A 20712-nucleotide genomic window follows, 5' to 3' on the forward strand; every position below is an offset into this window, starting at 1 on the left:
GAGCCCCTGCAATGCTGCATCAGGCCCTGACCGTAACACTTGGGACACAACAACACACTGAAAAGCCAGAAATACCCGTTAAAGATCTAAGCTGAGCTTAGCTGTGCTATTTGGGTTGTTAACACTCGGGTAAAATCTGGCTGAGCTGTCCTTAAACATAAAACCATGAACATGAAATAAACAGTAGAATCACTTTGGGTTGGAAAGTGATCTTAAGGATCATCTTTTTCCATGGGCAGGGACACCTTCCACTATCCCAGGATACTCCAAGCCCCATCCAACCTGGCCTTGGACACTGCCAGGGATCCAGGGGCAGCCCCAGCTTCTCTGGGCACCCTGTGCCAGGGCCTCGGCACCCTCACATGGAAGAATTCCTTCCTAATATCCCATCTAACCCTGCCCTCTGGCAGTGGGAAGCTATTTCCCCTTGGTCTGTCCTTGAGGCCCTTGTTCACAGTCATTCTCCAGCTCTCTTGGAGCCCCTCTGCACACTGGACTCATCTGGTGTACTGCCTACTACCCACCACCTCCTTCAACGTGTGCAAGGACATCAGGACAGGCAAAGATTTTAGATCTGTTTATTCAGATAGAAATTGAAAGCAGATGAATGGAGCACAGCCCCACTTCCTCTGCTGCCTCTTCCCCTGACTACAAGAGAGAAGAGGAGAAGCAGGAAGAAAGCAGCAAATAATAATTTAGTGACAGAAGCATTGTGGTTCCCAGTTCAAACCTCTGCTTTCGAGTATCACGGGGACAGTTAGAGCATCAGTAGGTCAGTCACGGGGGAAACAGGTCATTTCTAGCCTGGTGGCAGCACCCTTGGGCACACCACCATCATCTGACAGGTTCCAAACCCGAATGCACAAACCAAAGCCTTGTAAACAGGGTTGCAGTGTGCAGCACGCACCAAGGAAACTACAGCAGCAACTTCCCTTGCAGTGTGCATGGAGACAGCTCTCTCCTCCACATTTACCTTTCTCTGTGTGAAGGGCCCTAGGCAGAGCTACCATGTTAAAGTAGCTAAAATTTCCAGTATATTTGGACCTTCTCAAGGCATTCTGCCCTTCTTGGGATGGTTACCTGACGGGGGATTCCCCAGGTTAGCTCCTACAGCACCTCTGGGCACACTCCACAGGGAGGGGAGCTGGCAGAGGCAAGGTACCAACACAGCTCGGAAACCTCGACCTTCAGGCACCTCTTCTGCTTTGGAAAGGGAATGTCTGACAGGAGTAGATGGAGTAACTGCTGACCAACCCACCCAGGGCACCTCAAGAGGTTTTACAGCTCAGGTTTTTGGCAGGACAACATCACTCCCTAGTCGCCGTGCCAGCACACTGGGGGACAGACAGAAGCCTGGCACATGCCTGGCAGATCTCTGCTGCCCTGTTTCACCTCTCCCAGCTCTGGACTCTTTTTTTCCAGGGCTGTGGAATTCAGTTTTCTGTTAAAAGCAGCTTTCCTGAAGGTACTTAGTGTAGACACTATTCCATTGTAGAAGCACATGGACTGACTCACTGAGCAACACACAAGTTTTCTATTCTTCCATTCCTTCTGTTATTTAAACTGGGATTGAGATGCTCCTCTCCAGCAGCACAGCACTGCTCCACACTTCACTTATTGAATTCCCAGTCACTTAGAAGTTCCCTCAATTCCCTTTCCATAGGGTGTGAACAGGAGAGGTAGTGCTGAGTGTCCTGCACAGCATGAACAGGAGTTGTACCGTAGGGACCTGCACTCCGGAGGCTTCACAGCTATCTGTGGGACGTGGCTGCTGTTCCCTGGCGTTGTGAGCTGCAGCCCAGGTTGGCCAGTGAGAAGGGAAGCTGCTAAAGGCATTAACTGGACGTTTCTCCTGCTAAATGATGGGTGGACTCTACTTAAGCTTCAGAGGGGAGTCCCCATGGAAGGATTCAGCGCTCTAACGATTTCCGTGCCTCCCCCGGAAGGCCCAGCTGACCTGCTGATGTGACAGATAGGCTTTGAACTCCTAAGCACCACTGCATCCACTTCCAGCAACCATTTGCTGCTGAGAAATTCCAGCTGCAGCCAGTAAGGCTGTAACATCCTCTCGGTTCTTCATCCCACCGCAGACACTGCGCGCTCTGCTCCGAGGCTGCACGGAATGCCGGGATGGACAGGAGGCAGGGATGGCAGCAAGCGCCTATGAAAACCGGTAGCCCCAGGCTCTCGAAGGAGCTTCCCTCCCCCCTTCTCCCCACACATACACAAATTTGCAGAGTCACGTTTCCTATTTGTTTTCAAAGGGACAGGATTTCAAAGTCTTCATCTTCCGAGTCAAAGAACCTTTCCAATCTGTCGGCATCAGAGGAGTCTGGAAGAGAAGAAGAAAGCGCTGCCTCAGTGGGATGCTGTGACTGTCAGCGAGACCAGCAGCTGGAGGGCATCACAATTTGAGTGCCAAGTGCCTAAAAGTTCCAAGACTCAGTGACAAAACCGAGTGAGGGCTCTGAGGAGGAGAAGAACATGTCAGTGACATGGAAAATGCACTGGAGAGAATTACATGGAGCACAGAAGTGTGTCAGCTTTCACAGATCCAAACACATTGCTGCTGCCACCGTTCTGTACAACCTTCCTGTGCCCCAGCTCTGCATTAGCAGGAGATGTTCTGCCTCAAGAGGCTCAAAACAGGAGAACGTGCCCAGGTCTGGACTAATATCCATGAAGATTTCTGTCCCAATAAGAGATACATTTACCCCTATGTATTAGAGAATTGTTTCTGCTATAGTTGCTTTTGGTGCAACTGTTAGGGAATGTAATTACAACATGAACTCTCCCAAAAGCAATTAGTACAGTCCACTTTGTGAGGAAAGGTAATGTTAGTTGATTCCCACCTCTCCACCCTTCCAACTATATGGTGAGGAAGGAGCTCACACCTAAAGGGGAAGCAACTTTAGCACAGGCAGAAGTAAAGGAGAAACCTTTATTAGTTCAGGCTAATAAATTTATCAGTTACAGAATCCCAGAATGGTTTGGGTTGGAAGGGACCTTAAAGCCTATCCCATTCCATCCCCCTGCCATGGGCAGGGACCATTTCCACTATCCCAGGTTGCTCCAAGCCCTGTCCAACCTGGCCTTGGACACTGCCAGGGATCCAGGGGCAGCCACAGCTTCTCTGGGCACCCTGTGCCAGGGCCTCCACACCCTCGCAAGGAGGAATTCCTTCCCAATATCCCATCTATCCTTGCCCTCTGGCAGAGGGAAGCCATTCCCACTTGTCCTCTAACTGCATGCCCTCTACAGCTTTCTTGGACCACCTTTAGGTCCTGAAAGGGGCTCAGAATTCAATCACTCCTTCTAGTGAGAGACAGGACTAACAGAAATGGAATGGCTGTGGCAGATGGGAGAGGCTCTGCAAGCCAGAGAAGAGGGAGAAGACCAAGTAGTCCATTACAGAAACATTTTTAAGAGTAGGAAAGACAGTATTAGGGACAATTTAAGACAGGCAAAGATCAACTGACAGTTTAGGGGAATTGAGCACTCTTAACAGCAACAGACAGTGTGATAAGCTTTTAAGGAAGGGGAGAGAGAGAAAAAGAAACACCAGGAAGTGCAGGGTGCAGGTTGCCAGGAGGCTGCCCAGTGCCTGGTGACGGGGTAGGCTTGCCCACACACACTCACTGCTCTTGGCAGAAGCAGCCAATGGCTTTATCTCCTGCAACGTTTGTGCATGTTATTAATGTGATAAGCAGAGCCTGACAGGCAAGATTAGTGCCCAGCACTTGTCCTTTTTCGCACTGGTAGTAGTACATGTCAGGAAGGAGTGCCTTGTGCTGGAACCAAGTGTGACCAGCCCTGTCTTGGAGCATTTTCATTACCTACAAACTCGGTTTTCAGCCTTTTCAATGGACAATTTTGATTCCTCTGAGCATCCCTTTAGAAACCAGAGTCACACTGCTGTGACAGCCTGTGAGCTTGGGTTTTTCTTCTGCTCAGTCACCATCACCATTCACAGATTATTCTAAAAATCATCCTGAGACACTGTGGGATCTGCAAACCTCTAGCTGAAAGCCAAAGAACTACATCAACTGACCCAAGAGTTCCAGATTAAACTCTGGGTGGAACAGGAACACACTAGAAGTCATCATGTAATTCCACGTGAATTCCAGAAACCCAGAGGGACCAGCTCACCCTCAGCTCTCCCTCCCTGCATGGCCTCACCTGGTGTGAGATTCAGGACATCAGGGTTGGAGAAGTGTGAGGGCTGGCGTTCCACCAGCTCAAACATGGGCAGCGCTCCTCTGACCAGGGACAGCTGTGGAGACAGAGCAGAGCCGTGAGAACCAACAGCTCTGCACTGCTGGTGCACTTCAGGGGCAATCCAATCTGTTGGGACTTCACTGGAGCTGGAAAAATGATTTTCAAAGCTTCTGACTCACATCACCAACAGAATTTCAGAGCTGTGCTCCTTCGGGTAGTTTAATAAACTATTTTAATACGCTTAAAATGGCGTCATGCTGCAGAGAACATGGTCTCTGTGTAGTGGTTTGGAAACAAGACAATACCTGATATTCCTTTCCCAGGGATAGAGAATCAGAGATTCATTAAAGCTGGAAAATAACTCCAAGATCTTCGAGTCCAACCATTCCCCCAGCACTGCCAACATCACCACTAAACCATGTCCCCAAGTGCCACGTCCACATGACTTGTGAACACTTCCCAGGATGGGGACTCCACCACTTCCCTGGGCAGCCTGTTCCAATGTCTGACCAGATCTATAAACACAAACCTTTTTGATTTGCTGGCACCAGTCATTAAAGTCTGCCTCTGTGTTGCAGAAGAAGCCCTGGAAAAAAAAGAAGAAAAAGACTTTATCTTTCCGTATTTTTGACTAATCATTTTCAGACTTAAGTCAACACCACGTAACATGATCAGGACTGGGAGCAGTTACTACTCCTGACTGCCTTGCTTTAAAAACTTGCCTCACACTGCCCTGTTAAACTGAACCCTCCACAAAGGCTTGATGTGACCAGGCTATCCAAGTGCTGGAATCACCAATATTTTCTTTACTGCAGAAGGGAAACCAGGAGGAACAAACCCTATGGAAACAAAGGGCAGGCATCTAAGATTCAAGAGGAAACAAGCCACGGCGCATCATCATATGGATTCAGGAATGGATTCACCTCTGCTCATCAAAAGGCTGGAATCAAAGCCCAAACTAAACCTGAGAGAATGACACTGCTCCATGAGGAATAGTATTTAATTGCCATGCAAGGGGGACTTCCCTAGGACAAGCCACTCTCTGCATGAGGAGCTGCTTTACCAGTGTCACCGAAACCCAGGACAGCACTTGCCCAGAGCACAGCACCGCAGAGTACCCAGCCCGTCACCACTGCCCCTGCCAGCTCCCTGTGGAACAGAGGGACCCCAGCACTGCTCCTGGGGGTGACTGGGAACAGGAACACACCACAGCAATGGAGGGGTCGAGCTCGGCGATGTTCATCCTGCACGGAGGGTGCTGGCAGTGGAAGCTCTCGTCGGGGAGGCAGCCGCTGTCACTGGGCTCCACCGCCGGCTGCGTGGTGTGGGGATCCAGGTAAATGAGCTCCTCACCTGGCCACAGAGGCAAGGACACATCAACAGCAAGAACCATGCCAGAAGTTGAGAGATAGAAAGAGGAGGAAAAGCAATGGCAGAGCCCGGTCTCATAAGCACACAGAGGAATCCACATTCCAGGGATGTCTTGCTTTCAGCCACTTCCCCAAATGCTTCTCAGCCAGGCACGGCTGCCAGCACAACCACAGTGGCCACTCCACTGTGACACCCTGGGACTGAGGCACAGGCACTAACCATCTGGGTATTGTTCCTGCTCATCCCTTCCTGGGTAAGCTCAAATAAGACCCCAGAAGTCTGAAGCACGAATAACCTGAGGTCTCTGGCAGAGAGGAAAACAGAGGGAAGGAGGAGAGTAACAAGAGTTTGTAGGGTTTGAGGAACACCTAAAGAACAGTTAAATCCAGACAAGCCACAGAGGGAGGTCAGCTCTGAATGCAGGAAGCAGGCTCTATGCACTCCACAGACAGGATTTAGTGTTACACAGGGGAAGTTTATGGCCACTGTTCAAATCTACATCACTCAGGTGGCAGGTTCAGCCCACAGCAGCCTTCCACGCTTCCAGCAGGAAAGCAAAACCCTGCAGCATGCACCACAGGCCAAGCAGGAGAGCTGTGCCACCCCAGAAGCATTTTTTAGCCAGGAGGAGATTCTTTGGACAGTCTTTGCAGTCCTCGGGGCACTCACCTACATAGCCAATGAAGTAGTGAGCACTGTTTGGCTTCCCTCCGATCACTCCCAGGGACTGGGGCATCATGAAGCAGTGCTGGAAAAGCAACACAGAAAACACACAGCTGACAGACAGTGAAACAGCAGGTGGCAACAAAGGCAAACATCCAAAAATGCAGTGGGAAAGATGGACAGGGACACGGAAAATCAGCAACTCTAGCAGCAAAACCAGCCGTTTCTGGAGAAAATCTCCATCAGGCTGCAACACAGGGCTTTCTAGGAGCATGGAAACAGCTCAAAAACACTTTTAACAGGAATAGACAGGTGGACCAAATGAAAGAGGCTGCACTACTCCAGGACTTGGTATGGGGAAGTCCTGGCTCTGCTGCAATCAGTGGCAAGATCCCTGGAGCTGTCATCAGGTTGCAACAGTGCTCTCAGGAGGGAACAATCATTCAGGAAACAGTTTGAGTTCCTTATCCATCTGGAGCAGCCAAGCACGTTCTACTGAGTTAAGGGGAAGTAGAATGTTCCACGGATCTGAACCTGGAGGTCTCTTACCCAAGCTCAGAGCATTGTGCACCCTGTCTTGTGCACATCCTAAATTCTGCAGCTTCTCAATACTCCAACCTGCAACCACCTGACAGCTCTTAGCCTCAGTGTGCAGCACAAACTTCAGCCTCTGAGCCACAGGGAATGTGCAACACTGTATAAACCAACACTCAGGTTACCACCAAGCAAGGTACAGTTGTGCTGAACAAAGGCTTCAGCAGGTTGGTACCATCTGAACACAAAGAGGGGCTGAGATTTAAGCTGTGAAGTAAGATCCTCAAAAGAAAAAAAAAACCCAACCAAAACAGGCCCAACCCTTCAAGCCCCCCCATTTTCCTGACTACAGCTTGCAAGAACCTATATCCTGACCTCTGACAAGGATTGTTTCTAAACACAATTTCCTTTTGCAATTACTTCTGAGTAATTACTTAATTCACAACAGGATCCTTAAGCATCACCCCAGCAGGAATTCAGCTCCAGATTCCCTACCTTTAGTGTTTCAATATAGGCTTCATTGATCTCTGTGAGCCCGAGGCGCAGAGGTATCAGCAGCACCAGTGGTTTCCACGGGGTGAGCCTCTCTCTGAGCCCCACGTCCTCTGGGCACCCATTATAGAGCACGTCTGACTCCAGGGCAGGGCACGCTGCAGCTCCAGCACAGGGCACGTTGGACTGGCACAACCGCCCTACGGAGAGGGAACAGGAGCAGAAAGCATCAGGAGTCAGTTTCCAGAGCTTGAGTCATTCCTCTGATCAACAACTGCTCCTCACCAAAAGCCTACAGCGCTTAAAGCCGAGAAGAGCTTGAAGGGGCTGAGTGCTGGGACTGTGTGATGTGTGCATGGCTGCTGCAGGGCTCAGCCTCAGCTCAGCTCACACCAGGCCTATGCCACAGCCCCTCGTACTCACAGCTACCGACAGCTGGGCAGTGAAAACACAACTTCTTCCAGAAAGGTGAGCAGCCACCTGTGTCAACAAAGCTGGGCGAGTTGATTAGCAGGTCAGACAACTGTCCTGAATTCACAAAGCTTGTAGGCAGAAAGAGGAAAGTTCTGGAGTGTCCAGCTCCGGAGGAGTTCAGAGAGGATATGAATGAACTGAATGAGGACAGCATTATGAGTTAACACAGGAAATATTCACCTGTAATTCAGTGCTGTGTAGCAAGATATGAACTTGGTATCTGTCTAGAGTAGCTATGATTTTCCTAAAGTTCACAAAAACTGTCATAAATTTTATGGGGGATCATTCACAAGCTACTTTACAGACCTAAAGCAGTATGATCCTTAAACTCTGCAATTTCAGCCTAAGATTTGCCTCTAAGATATGGGGCAGCAGAACTCCACATGACATAAGCACTCTGCATCCTCATCCTAAAGGCTTGCCAAACACACAGCCAGGCTGTAATGCACCCAGGTTATGTAAATTCTGGTCCAGAAACAATTCCAAGCCTACCTGTCTCACTGGCCAATTTAATTATTTGCTGGGTGTGTGGAGAAAAAAAAAACCAACCCAACGCAAACCCCAAAGAAACCCACAGCATGATTAAAGAATCATGAGGCCAAGGCAATTAGACAAAATGCCAGAGGCTCATTTAATTTATTCCCAGCTTAAACTGAATGCCAGGACACTCTAGCAGGTAGGACATGATGTAAACAAACACTTTAATCACCAGCCATTTCAGCTGGGTGCTTGTTCACTACCTAGAGCTTCAAACCCAGCTCAATGAGGATGGTATTATACCCAAATTTAGAAGAAATAGGACTTGGATCTAAAGCCTCAGGAGGAGAGACAACCTACACAGATGTTTGCAGTTCCCTCCTATACTGATCCTCAAGAAGGGAGAAGGTGTATGTGTGCACCTCATGCACAGACATAGTTACCAGAGGTTCTGAGGACACGCCAAAGTCATTATCTGTAGTGATTTCTCCTGTTAAAGCAGGTTCTTTTGTTGCAGTAGCCCGCCTGTCCAGATGATCTGAAATCAGCTGCCAAGCCAGGGCTATTGCTGAATGGGGTGTCACTGCAGGTTTCCTCATCAGGCAAAGCACATGGCAATCCTGTGCTGTGTATGAACATATTTACCTCCAGTTTAAGCAGCAGAGAGCTTGGCACAGACTAAATTCACCTTGGTATCTGGCAGGCTTTGCAGTTCTGTGGTGCCACAGCAGAGCAGAACTGCCTAAAGCTTCCCAGCTGGATCCAAACCATTTACTGCAAACATATTCCAACAGATCTAACACAACACCTCTCCTGCTGAGGCTGCTGCTGGCAGGTACTGGCTTCACTGTCTTGGATTCTCAGCACCTTTGGGATGCACAGGATTCTCCAATGCCCAGCTGAGATGCCCTTTCTCATGGAACACTGACTCAGAAGGGATAAAGATTTAGGTTTCTTCACTGTTTCTTTCCTCTGAACCTTTGGCTGAACCCTATCAGTGACCAAATGAACAGATGTATGAAACATTACTTCTTTCCACAATGATTGGGGCACAAGGTAACAAACACAAACCTACAGCCATGTAACACATCAGACCCACTCACGCAGTGACTTTCAGGCCCTGAACAGGTATATAATGATCCACATTTGAGGAAAACAAGCACACACACCCCTGCCCAGGACAAGCTGTATGGACATGCCACTTGAAGCAGCATCAGTGCTGAGCAGCCAGTGCCACACACACAAGAGCCTGCAGCACACCCGACCCTCGTGGCCAGCATGCTTCAGCTCTAGAAGTGATATTTGCAGGCTAAAGATGAAGGATAAATCCAATTTCTGTTTTAAATCTGGCCTTTGTTTAAGCCAAGGGCATCAGCACCTACCTTCAGCTAAGGTTAGACACACACTTCTCAGTCAGATCCAACTGAGACTACCTGACAAGAGATGTGACTTTGTAAAGTGACCGTCCTGCACTCCAGGCAAAAACTGCCTGGCTATTGATCTTGGCCCTGTGGCAGCCAAGCCAGCCTAAATGGTGCCTGCCACCATCTCACCTGTAACCCTACACCAGCTAATTCAGAGCACTGCCCTGGCAGAAACACTGCGAGGTTTGTGCTGGGTGGGCTCATTGCCTCAGGAATTAGCCTAAAGCAAGCCATGGGAAAGCCAGGACCGTGCAGGGTTGCAGCAACCAGCAGTGCAGGTGCTCGGCTTTGGTTACTGCAGTGCTGCAGCCAGAGCAGGCAGGCTCAGGATGGGCATGAAGAGCTGCTCAGCCTCCAGAGCCAGCCTGTGGGCAGGATGCCCCAAAAAAACAAACAAAAAAGGAAAAAAAAAAAAAAAAGAAGCTGCCAGTGAATATTCCTTAAAATGATGAGTGACAGATTCCCTTCTTACTCCCATGCCAATTTTGGTCCTTTTCCTCTTCAGATCTGTTCTAGCTTTCTTACTCTTTCCAATAGCAGAAACCTTCCTACCAATTATGTGAGAGAGGAGCCAGCCATTTACTGCTCGCTCCTTGTGGCCACAAACAAGTCTGACACTGCCTACCAAGCAGCTCCCATATGTTCTCTGAAGATCAGCAAACCTTCTCACCAGATCCAGAGGCATCACCAGATGAAATGAAAGTCAAACAAGGCCCTTCCTTGCCCTAGAAGAGCAATTCTCACCTTGTTTTAGCACACCTGGACACAGCTTTCACAGATCACAAGCATTGGGAGGGACCTTAAAGCTCATCCAGTTCCACCCCCTGCCATGGGCAGGGACACCTCCCACTAGCCCAGGCTGCTCCAAGCCCTGTCCAACCTGGCCTGGGACACTGCCAGGGATCCAAGAGCAGCCACAGTTTCTCTGGGCACTCTGTGCCAGGGCCTCCCCACCCTCACAGGGAGGAATTTCTCAAAGACAGAACATGTACTCCATGCTTGTTGTGATCTCCAGCTTTTTTCTGGGCTCTTGCTGCCGAGGATATACCACATTTTACCTCCACACGATACTTACTGATTTCTTCCATCACCACTGTGTTGTCCATGGCTATGTGTACTGCCAGTGAACTCCACGTGTCAAAAGTTGCAAGTTTTCTACAGGAAAATCAAAACCAAATAAGTATTGAAGGATTAATACAACTACATGGCAAAGAGAGTGGTGTATCAGAGAGGAGAAACTGGATTAGGAGAGACTGGTGTTATCAATTATGATGTGAAATGTGCTATGACCTGGGAAAGCTGCTGTTAGGCAATCCCAGCCTATTCCAGGGAGCCACGTGCTCATCTACCAACAAGAGGGGAGAATGGTGAGAGGAGGGAAGGTGTTATCAAAGGCAGCCCATGCTCCAAAGGCAGGCAGAACCCTGTCAGCTCGGAGGTACCACACACCAGCTGGCCCCACTGCCTGACTGAACAGAGAAAAGGAAAAGGGCAGCACTCACCTGAGCACCTGCGCAACCGTGTTTGGTCCGTACCACTGGCCTATGGATTTTCCCTCCCCGACTCCCATCTGGGCTGCACCACAACAAAAAAAACAGAATGATGTAGTCAGTAATTTCACCCACACTGCATCCCTTCATAATCAGGTTTGTATTTAATAGGGAAGAATTCTCACTTGGAAACTTTACTGAATCAGCAGTATTTACTGTTTCACGGGGGTGAGAAGCACATCCTGAAGGACTGCAAAGCAAATCCTTTCCCCAAACTGCAGCAGCACAGAAGTTCAAAGGGCAGTGTTGCCTCAGAAGAAGCTTCACCCAGTGTTTGATCACTAGACCACCCCCGTGACCTGAGTTCTGTTCACTGAAGCTATGCCTTAACACCCCGCAGGAAACACTGGAACAGGCTCCTTCTGTTTTCCAGGGAAGTTGATACCAAAGTGAGAGCCTTCCTTAGTCCATTTGCTTTGTCTGAGCATTTCTTTCTTCTTACCTATCTGGTGAATGGAGTAGTAACTGTCTTTTTTGTCAATGAAGGCATTAAGAACGTTGAAGTAATTATCCATCTGCCTCTTCCCTTTTATCCACCTCCAGTCTAGGACAGACAAGGGATATATGAAATAAACATGGTACTTATTAGCAACCAGAGGCTGCAAGCTGCAGTTCTCTTCCTGTCCATTGACCAACTCAATGTTCACATTGTTATATTATTACTAAGCATCTGAGACATTCCCAACAGTAAAGGGTTAATTTTAAAATAACAGAGAACATTCTTACTGCTGGGATAAAGGAATATGACCCACAGAAAAGCAAATAAACAAACAAAAAAATCAGAAAATGCAAATATCCCCAGAGAGTTCCCAGCAGACTATTCCCTCAACAGCCCTGAACTTGAGAAGACTGAAGAAAAAATTACAGAACCCTCAGCAATTCCCAGCTGTGTCCTTGCTATCTCTGTTCTTCCAAGTGCTGCACTCGTGCGAGCACATGGCCCTGGAAGTCAGTGTGGGCTGTGCACTGCTTTACCTCTTCCCAAATGCCTGCAGACCAAGGCCTGAGCAAAGATCATCTGGCCACAGCGCAGCATGCAGCCCCAGCCTGTATCAGAGGTGGGACCGGTTCCTCCTGGAAACAAGGACAGAAAATAAACAGGGAATGAATGGTAAGACAGTGCCAAGAGGGAGGAGAAGGAATGGCCAGCAGGTTCACCAAGAAATGAGGACTAGCTTAGCTCACACACCCAAGGCTGAGAACCAAAAATGTGGTTATCAGTGAGTAACTTAGTGGCATCCCTTAAAACAAATAAACTCCCCTAACACTAACTGAAAGGGGAAAAAAAATCCAAGGGAAATCCAAACAACCCAAGAGAGCTGAATTTCTCAGGAGAACAACAGCCCTTAAGCCTGGCTGCAGACTCTCAGCCCAATTGAGACACATTTCTATACAAAGGTGTTTGTTAAAGATGACTCTTGTAATCCTCATCTTGAGAAGGCAACTCATCAAGCAGAACAAACCAGTCCCAGGGAATTCCCACATCAGAAGTGGCCATGAATAAGATTTCAAAGTGAACAATGTACTCAGGCCAAAAAAAAAAAAAAAGGCACCAGCCAAAAAAAACCTACCCAAGCAGTGAAAAAAAACACATCCTACATATTGTTGAAGAAAGCTGGACATCAGCTCATGCTGGAAAGTCTAAGACAAAGCACACAAGGCTGGAAGCATTTCCCTGACAGACCTTCCAAAGGAAACTGCTGCTCCTCCACTGCAGCTCTAGCTGTTACTACAAATAACAGAGATCAAATGTTCAGTGTGATCCCAGTAGGTAATCTGTGCTTGGGCACAGCTTCTGCAAGTCTTTGTAATGCTGCTTTTCTTCTTTTGGTCCTAAACAGGGAGAAAATCACCTAGAGAACTATTTAATCAGCTTCTTGATGGCCACCAGTTGTCTTCTATAGTTTCACCGGTAATTCGTAACACGTACAAATTCCAAAAGTGATAATGCTTCACAAAATTAGCATTAGACAGTTCCTCTAACCCTTACAATATTTTAAGTGGGCTAGCACAGAGGGAAGGGATGAACAGTAACAGGGGTGACTGGGAGAAAAAATACTGTATGACATGCAGATCATATCGATGGTGTAAATGGGAAATGACTCAGGAAATGGGGTCTGTCTTCACCCCACAGCCTTTAATGACTCACAAGAAAACCAAAACTGCATCTGTGAGCCAGTTAAATGTGTGCTAACCCTTCAATCTCAAACATATGTTTAACTATGGGGCACAAACATGAATTTAAAGGGATTAAACTGCATCAAAGACGTCTCAGAGCTTCTGAGGCAGAGGGCTTCCCAGCAGGGAAAGAACAGCACAAGCCAGAAGGACCAGTTACGAAGAAGTCTCTTTTCCAAACCTGAGCCATGTTCCTTTGCCACTGACTGCTGGGGATGACAATGACAGAAGGGGGACATGGGTAGGCCTTGGAATCCCATTTACCTGCTCTTAGATCTCCTCTGATACACCTTGCACCCAGCACACAAACCCAAACCCCAGAAGAGACCATGCAGAATATCTTAAGGAACCAAGACATCCTCCTTCAAGTTCACTGCGAAATATTCCCCCAATCACTACAGCTCCTGTGTGTAACAGACAGTTCAGGCACCTAACTCCCCCCCCCAGACAAACAAACCCCCCCAGAGAGTCTGGAGCAGATGCACAAAGGCAGCAATTTCAGTCTCACTCTCTAGGTTTCATCATTTTAATCCACTTCAAGCCCAAGACCATCATTCAATAATATTTCACACTAGACTGATACACGATGTGATGATGTACAAAAATCCTCTCAGGTTGCCTAAAAAAAGAGCAGGCTTCCCAAACTCCTCCCTGAGTCCTTTTAAAAACCACTGCTATCCCTCCTACCCAAGAGGATGAGGAATTCTCATCATCAGATAAAAAAAAAATTGCCTCATCAATTAGATGAAGCACATTTCAGACTCTTATGAATGGAAATGATGTCATGTTTGTGGGGACTGTTTTATTAGGGATAAGCGGATTATAGTAATTTCCAGGATGTCTTTAGAGTCCTCTGGAGTACATACCAATAGCAGGGAAGTTCTTTCTGTAGGTGAACCAAAGCCGAGAGGTCACATCCAACAGGATCTCCTCCTTCTCTGGAAAGTGTTCAGCATGGAAAGGCACACACATGAGGTTGGCACCAAGACAGCTAAACCCACCTCCCACTCACCCTCCCCAAGGACAACGGCATTCTGCTCCTCACAGCCTGCAGGCCCAGAGAGGCAGATGCTGGCTGAGGAACAAGGCAGGGTTGCTGTGCACAAAAAACTTCCTTTCCCCCCCAAAAATAGCTGCAATCAACCCAAAGACACTATGGCCACAGACAAATTATGATGCAGCAAACCATCGTTCTACTGCCTGCCTCCACCATCCTGCCCTTATGACATGTCCCAACAACTTCCATATGGTAACTTTCTGCACGAAAATATGCCAGAGTCCACGGAAATGGCCAGACAGACAGAAGCATGGCAGCTAAAACCCAAGTGCAACACTAACAAAGTCCTCTGGAGCCTTAGAACATTGCATGGTGCACACAAAATACCTGTAAAAACACTGTATTTCCGGCCGAGGATCCAAACGGGTTCTTTGGTCTCAGGGAAGTCTTCATACTCGAACCTGAGGGTGTCATAGGTAAGAGTAGCTAGAAAGAGAAAGGAGAAATCACAGACCTTTCATAGCTTTTCCTTTAGTTTTTAAAGCCAGACAAAGCTACAGAATCTGAGCTGCTGTGGCCCAGTGACTCCCACTCACCCCCAAAGCCCCTGGGCTGGCAGGAAATGACCCTGCATGCACCACCTCTGGGAGGCACAGAGGTGACCCAGCCCTGGCTCGTTCCCAGCTACTCCACAGGCAGAAATGCAGTGGGATTTCCAGGTTAGGCCAGCTCCAGGTCCTGCCTGGAGCAGAAAACATCTAAAACTTCAGCTGGCAGCTACACCATTTCCCAGAACAGGCACCATTGTGCACGTCATCAGCTATGGCATTGATGCTGAAGGCCTCTTTTCCACTGAGCAAGCAGTTAAAATCCTCTTGCAGAGAGCATAAATTCTGAGGGAAGAACACACAAAACACAGCTCACCTTAAGGTGGGAACTAAACCTTGCTCAGTCCCTCCTCGAGAGGCAGAAGCCTTTCCACCCCACAATGTGAGAAACACAGAGCTGTGCAGATGTGCTCATGCACAGGTGAAAGGCAAAACCTTTTGCCTCTTTCACTGGCTCCCTTCACAGCATGGCATCCACCAGTGCCTAAAAATCCACCCCCTTCCAGGACCACGACAGAACAACCCAGCAGCCCAGGTTGCCCTTGGATCAGGGCAGCTTAAGCTGTTGTGCACAGGGTACAAGCAACAGGAAGGAAAAACCAGGGGAGTCGGATGAGCTGTGCTCCACTAGATCTGTGTTTGGAAACACAGACTTTAAAGTCGCCTGAGAATTCTGGAAAAGACCCACATGATTTTGCAGGTGCCAATTCTGTAACAAATCACCTCTCAAATTTAAAGCAGTGCTAAGACAGACTGTTCTGTAACTGTTAAAGTAGAGATTGAAAATACCTCTCACAGCAAACGCAATAAAATCTGTGGTGATGTGATGTGAGTTTAAAGCAGGACAAAGGAGTACACGGCCACAAGCTCCTGTCAGCCCCATTCTCTGCAAAAGCCACCCCCTCCATGGGGCACACCTCACTTTTGGCTTCTCCAGAGTCACCTGCTGCTACATAAGACACTTTGGCGTCCTGAGGTATCTCAGCCTTCTATTCTGGGCTCCCTGACCTGGAATTCCAATTCCAAATGTCCAAGAAAATACTGGAGCAGATTCCGTCACTAAGACCAACTACTGTTTAAGCAGGAACCCTGGCAGTAGAGATGGCAACAGGCTTCTAAATCAAATTTTCAATCAGACTCTGCCCTAACTCCAGCCCACAAGATTTAAAGCACATTCCTTGTGTGAATTAGTCCTTAAGACTGTTCCAGGCACCTTTAGGATTGCACAGGCCTCACGTTCCCATTCTCACCCCATGATGTGACTCCTCAGCAAGCTAAGCAAAACAATTCCGTTTGCACAGAAATGTGCCAACAAATCATCACTGCAGTCTTCTCCTCTAACAAACTTTAGCAGGGAAGTGAAGGATTTCTTTCCCATCTACTACCCAAATTTGCCAATTCCCAGATTTGAAAAGGTAACAGATAGGATTTTCACATAAAAATTGAAGTTCTCAGGAAGGTTTTAAAGCTCCAAGGAATATTCTGTGGTTTATTTTGTCAGTTCCTAAGCCTGCCATGCATCCAACTCTCCATCAGGAGCCTCAAACAGCTTAAAGAAAGTGAGTGAAACAAGGATGCTGTACAGGAACATCAAGCTATCCACAACCCCTCCTTCTCCTTCCCAGCAACATTCCCCTACATGCTCAAATATCACAACCTCTGCAATCCCACAGTTTGCAGGGCACCAGGTCTTTAGCAAAGACAGGATTTGCAACTGGACACTCCACAGCAAGGATCAGCAGCTGGAAAGGGGCTGCTGGAGTCTTTCCCCTTCTACCAAAGCTTGGAAAGGATCAGCAGGCAGAGGGGGATCTCCAGCTGGACCAGCCATGTGTTCAGGGGATATAGCACATGTGTCATGACACTGCACACCGGCGAGGAGAGTCCCAGGCTTGCAGCCTGGCAGCTGAATGCCTGACACCTGGCTCTGTACAAGGCCCTGTGTGTCCAGCTGTGCACCCCAAAGAGGTGGTCAGACATTCGTGTTGGGATTTGGGGAGAAAACAGTTGAAAAGGCGCAACTGCTAAATGTAGGAGTTCAGGTTTCCCCTTCACAGGGAGGAAAATTCAAGAGGTTGCTCCCAGCTAGAATCAAGGACATTACAATGGGAGCAGTAAACTCCCCACAAGGCTTGAGGTCACTGAGTGTTTCCTTTACAAGCCTCCACCTTCATATGCCCCAGCACTTTTCCAAAGTCCATCTCCTGTGCTATTGCCCAGATGGGCTAAATACCAGCCAGTGGGATCCAAACAATTCAGGCAGGGCACAAAGAATGTCACAGCTTGCACAGCAGCCTTTCTCTCCTTCTTATAGCCAGAGACAAAGAAGAGAAATACATCTGGAAATTCACCAAGCAGAAATCCTGTTTGAAGCTGCTCCTCTCAGAGCTGCAGAAGCCGGGTGAGATCAGCACATTTCTCAGGCAGTGCTCCAAAACTTCACCTTCAGAAAGCCCTCGGTCTATTTTAATTACTGACCTCTGAGCATCCAGGACAGCGGAGCAGCAGTTTCTGCAGAGAAGGATGTGCGGTCTCTGCACATCAAAACACGACAGCTCAGCTTCACATGGTTTTATAGTTAAAAAGCAGAGTGTTGGCCCTGCACAGCTCCCCCTGAGAAAGGCAGCCTCGCTTTCCAGGAGCCTTGGACACACTGGGAATGAGGGAGGCCGGCTGGATCGCTGCCCCATGGGCACACCTTCCATGGGATCTGAAGAACACCTCATCCCAGAAAGCCTCAGCAGAAAAGGCAAAGCTTTGTACATGCCACAGGAGAATCCCAGAATGGTTTGGGCTGGAAGGAACCTTAAGGCTCATCTCATTCCACCCCCTGCCATGGGCAGGAACACCTTCCAATAGACTAGGGTGCTCCAAGCCCCGTCCAACCTGGCCTTGAACGCTTCCAGGGATGGGGCAGCCACAGCTTCTCTGGACAACCTGTGCCAGGGCCTCATCAGTGTCACAGGGAAGAATTTCTTCCCAATATCCCATCTAACCCTGCCCTCTGGCACTGGGAAGCCATTTCCCCTTGTGCTGTCACTCCAGGCCCTTGTCCAAAGTCCCTCTCCAGCTCTCCTGGAACCCCTTTAGGTACTGGAAAGGGCTCTCAGGTCTCCCCAAAGCCTTCTCTTCTCCAGGCTGAACACCCCTCTCTCTCCCAGCCTTTCCTTGTAGGAGACGTCCTCCATCATCTTGACACAAGAACAACTCTAAATACACAGAACTAGGGTAGAAGATGAAACCTTCCTTCACTTCTCATACTTGACCAGCACAACCAAACACTCGAGATAAAAACATTATCCCAGCTTGTAACAAACACACCCAGAGGCACAGCTGGGCGCTGGGAGCAGCCCTTCAGTGCTGCTGTCACTTTGCAAACGTGCTGGAGGCCACACCTGCCACAGCCTGTGTCAGACACTAACTTCATCTCCCATACCACAACCAAAGCCATTTGCTTCCCCATCAACTTTGGGAAACAAATAACAACAAGTGAAGGCTTGGGTGACTCAAACAGAAACATGGCAGGTGATTTTCCCAGCACCGGCCACCTCGGTCAGTCTGCCTGCTGAAAAACTTCTCATACAAAATACTGGAGCCGAGCTTTGAAGCATGGCATTGGAGGAAAGCAACGCTTTGCCATACTTCCCTTCCCAAATTGGTCCTGGGGCTTCTCCATTCTCTGAAAAGGCCTGGCTCTCATGCCTCCCCAAATCCTTTAGCCTCCAACTAAGGCCACCACAGAAGGATCAGAAATGAGGTGGATGATCTCTCCTTTATCTGATACAGGTACCTCACCAAATGCAAAGGAGGAATGCAATTGGATGTGGAACATTTTAAAGGGAGTCAAGAAGAGAAGGTAAATTTAGTACTTTAGTAAAACGCATTGCCGGAAAACATCAAACAGCTCAAACCCTTACTTCTGCCCCTTGCAGAACAAAGACTAAACCTTTTCTTTCCCCTATGCCCTTTCAAACAAAATAAATCCTTATTATCTGAGCACCAACGAGGAGTTAAGAGACAGACAGCAAGCAAAGTCAGGTAATGGAGTGTGGTGCTTTCTTGAAGGCCTGGAGCAAACAGTTCCAAGTTTTGCTGTCAGGTCCCCGACCATCTCGGGAGCAGGGCTGGACACGAAGGGGCTTGAGCCCAGAGATTCTCCTCCTCCTCTCATGGAGGAGATCCAGCTCCACCATCCACCAGAGCGAAGTTTTCCTTCCCTCGTACGGCTCACACCGAGGGGAAGCAAACGCATCTCCCGCATCAGGGGGTGTGGGTTCACTCAGCGGAACGCGTCCGGTGCTCAGGCGTGACACGGGATCCCAGGACGCTCCGGCAGAGTCGGGACGCTCTCAGCCGGACCACGCTGACAACGCCAGCGGCACGAAGGCCAAAAACAAGTCAGGGCAGCCCCCAGGAGGGACGGGAGGCACGGATCCCCGGCACACCCGTGCTCGGCGATGCGGAGGAGGAGCCCACGGCGCACAGGGAAGCGTTTGTTATTATGGAACAACACTTATCTCTGCGGAGGGGGTGGGAGCTGCTACTACGATAAGGCTGGAGGGAAGCGGGTCCCAACACAAGTGCCAAACACTTATTTTTACTTTTCCCTGCACGAACCCAAAATCTCTACCAGAAACAGCTTCGCTAGAGCCCTCAATGAGGGTGACGAGTGGCTGAGTCGCCTTCTTACTCCCCGACGACACCTTCTCACCTCTCGGAAGTCACCTTCTTACCCCAAGCTGCCTTCTCGCCCCTTGAGCCCTGTGGGGAGCGGGGCACAGCGACACCAGCCCTGTCACCGCTCCCCGCTCCGCTTCCCCTCCCGGGCAGACCCGTCCCGGCGGCAGAGCCCCGAGCCTTCGAGGAACGACGGCCGCAGCGGGGCTGGCGAGGGCAGGAGGGACTCGCCGCCCGGCTCCGGCCTGCGCCGGCCCACCCCGGCGGCCACGCAGCCACCGCCTTCCCCTTCGCCCCGCCGGGGGGGCGGCCGGGCCCCGGAGGGCCGCGGCTCCCAGGGCCGTGCTCAGGGCGGAAAGCGGCGCCTTCCCCGCCGCCCGTCGGGGAGGCCGCGAGCCTCGAGCGGCCGCCGGGCCAGGCCGAGCCGGGGAGTCCCGAGGGGAAGCGCGGCCGCCGCGCCGCGGGCAGGGCCCGCCCGGGACCCACCTGCGTCCATGGCGGCCCCGCCGAGGCTGCGGCCGCCGCCGACACTCACGCCCGGCGCGGTCCTGCGCGGCTGCTGGCGTGACGCGCCGCTCCCGGCCAATGAGAGCGCCGCTCGCCGCCGGCCTCCGCGCCGATTGGCTGTCGGTGGCGCTCGTCACAGCTGGGCGCTACGCGCCGCGCTCTCCGGGCACGGGAGCTGCCATGTTGCCGTACGGAGGGGCGACGCGGAGCGTGGGGAGGCAGCGGGCCGGCGGTGGGGCCGGGGCCGGGGCTAGAGGGCGGCGCGGAGTGTGAGGTCTCCGCTCCTTGCTCAGAGCGCCGGCGAGTGTGTCCCGTGACACGTATTCCTAGGACAGATGTGATAAGTGGGCGCCGCCATCGCGTTGTACGGCGCCGGCTGAGCCCCGCCCCTCCTTCCCCGAGAGTACCCGTGTGAGTAACCCCCTCCACCATGCCCGCCCCACTCGGAGACGCCTTTCACGGCTTGGCTGTCACGGACCGAGAGGCTCGTCGGGAGGCGGACGCCCAGCAGCGCCCACGAGGCAAGCGAGAGGCGCCGGGAG

General features: G+C 50.1%; 1 protein-coding gene across 3 annotated transcripts; it reads right to left on the minus strand.

Annotated features, from left to right (window-relative positions):
• Positions 1–612: 612 nt before the first annotated feature.
• Positions 613–20207, minus strand: ATG4B (autophagy related 4B cysteine peptidase). Of its 3 annotated transcripts, XM_082288398.1 has the most exons (14): positions 20150–20207; positions 14766–14864; positions 14248–14319; positions 12179–12277; positions 11646–11747; positions 11156–11228; positions 10729–10808; positions 7282–7478; positions 6259–6337; positions 5426–5571; positions 4748–4804; positions 4180–4273; positions 2226–2332; positions 613–2113 (listed from the first exon to the last, which is right to left on the minus strand). In XM_082288398.1, exons 1-13 carry the CDS (start codon positions 20157–20159, stop codon positions 2259–2261), a joined length of 1182 nt encoding a protein of 393 aa, XP_082144524.1. In that variant the 5' UTR covers positions 20160–20207; the 3' UTR covers positions 613–2113; positions 2226–2258. The 3 variants fall into 3 exon arrangements, with proteins under 3 accessions (XP_082144524.1, XP_082144523.1, XP_082144525.1); XM_082288397.1 differs by having other exon boundaries at positions 613–2332; XM_082288399.1 differs by lacking the exons at positions 613–2113; positions 2226–2332; positions 4180–4273; positions 4748–4804 and adding an exon at positions 4928–5057.
• Positions 20208–20712: the final 505 nt, after the last annotated feature.

The sequence above is a fragment of the Coloeus monedula genome, assembly GCF_965178545.1.
Source record: "Coloeus monedula genome assembly, chromosome: 10".
Classification (NCBI taxonomy): domain Eukaryota; kingdom Metazoa; phylum Chordata; class Aves; order Passeriformes; family Corvidae; genus Coloeus; species Coloeus monedula.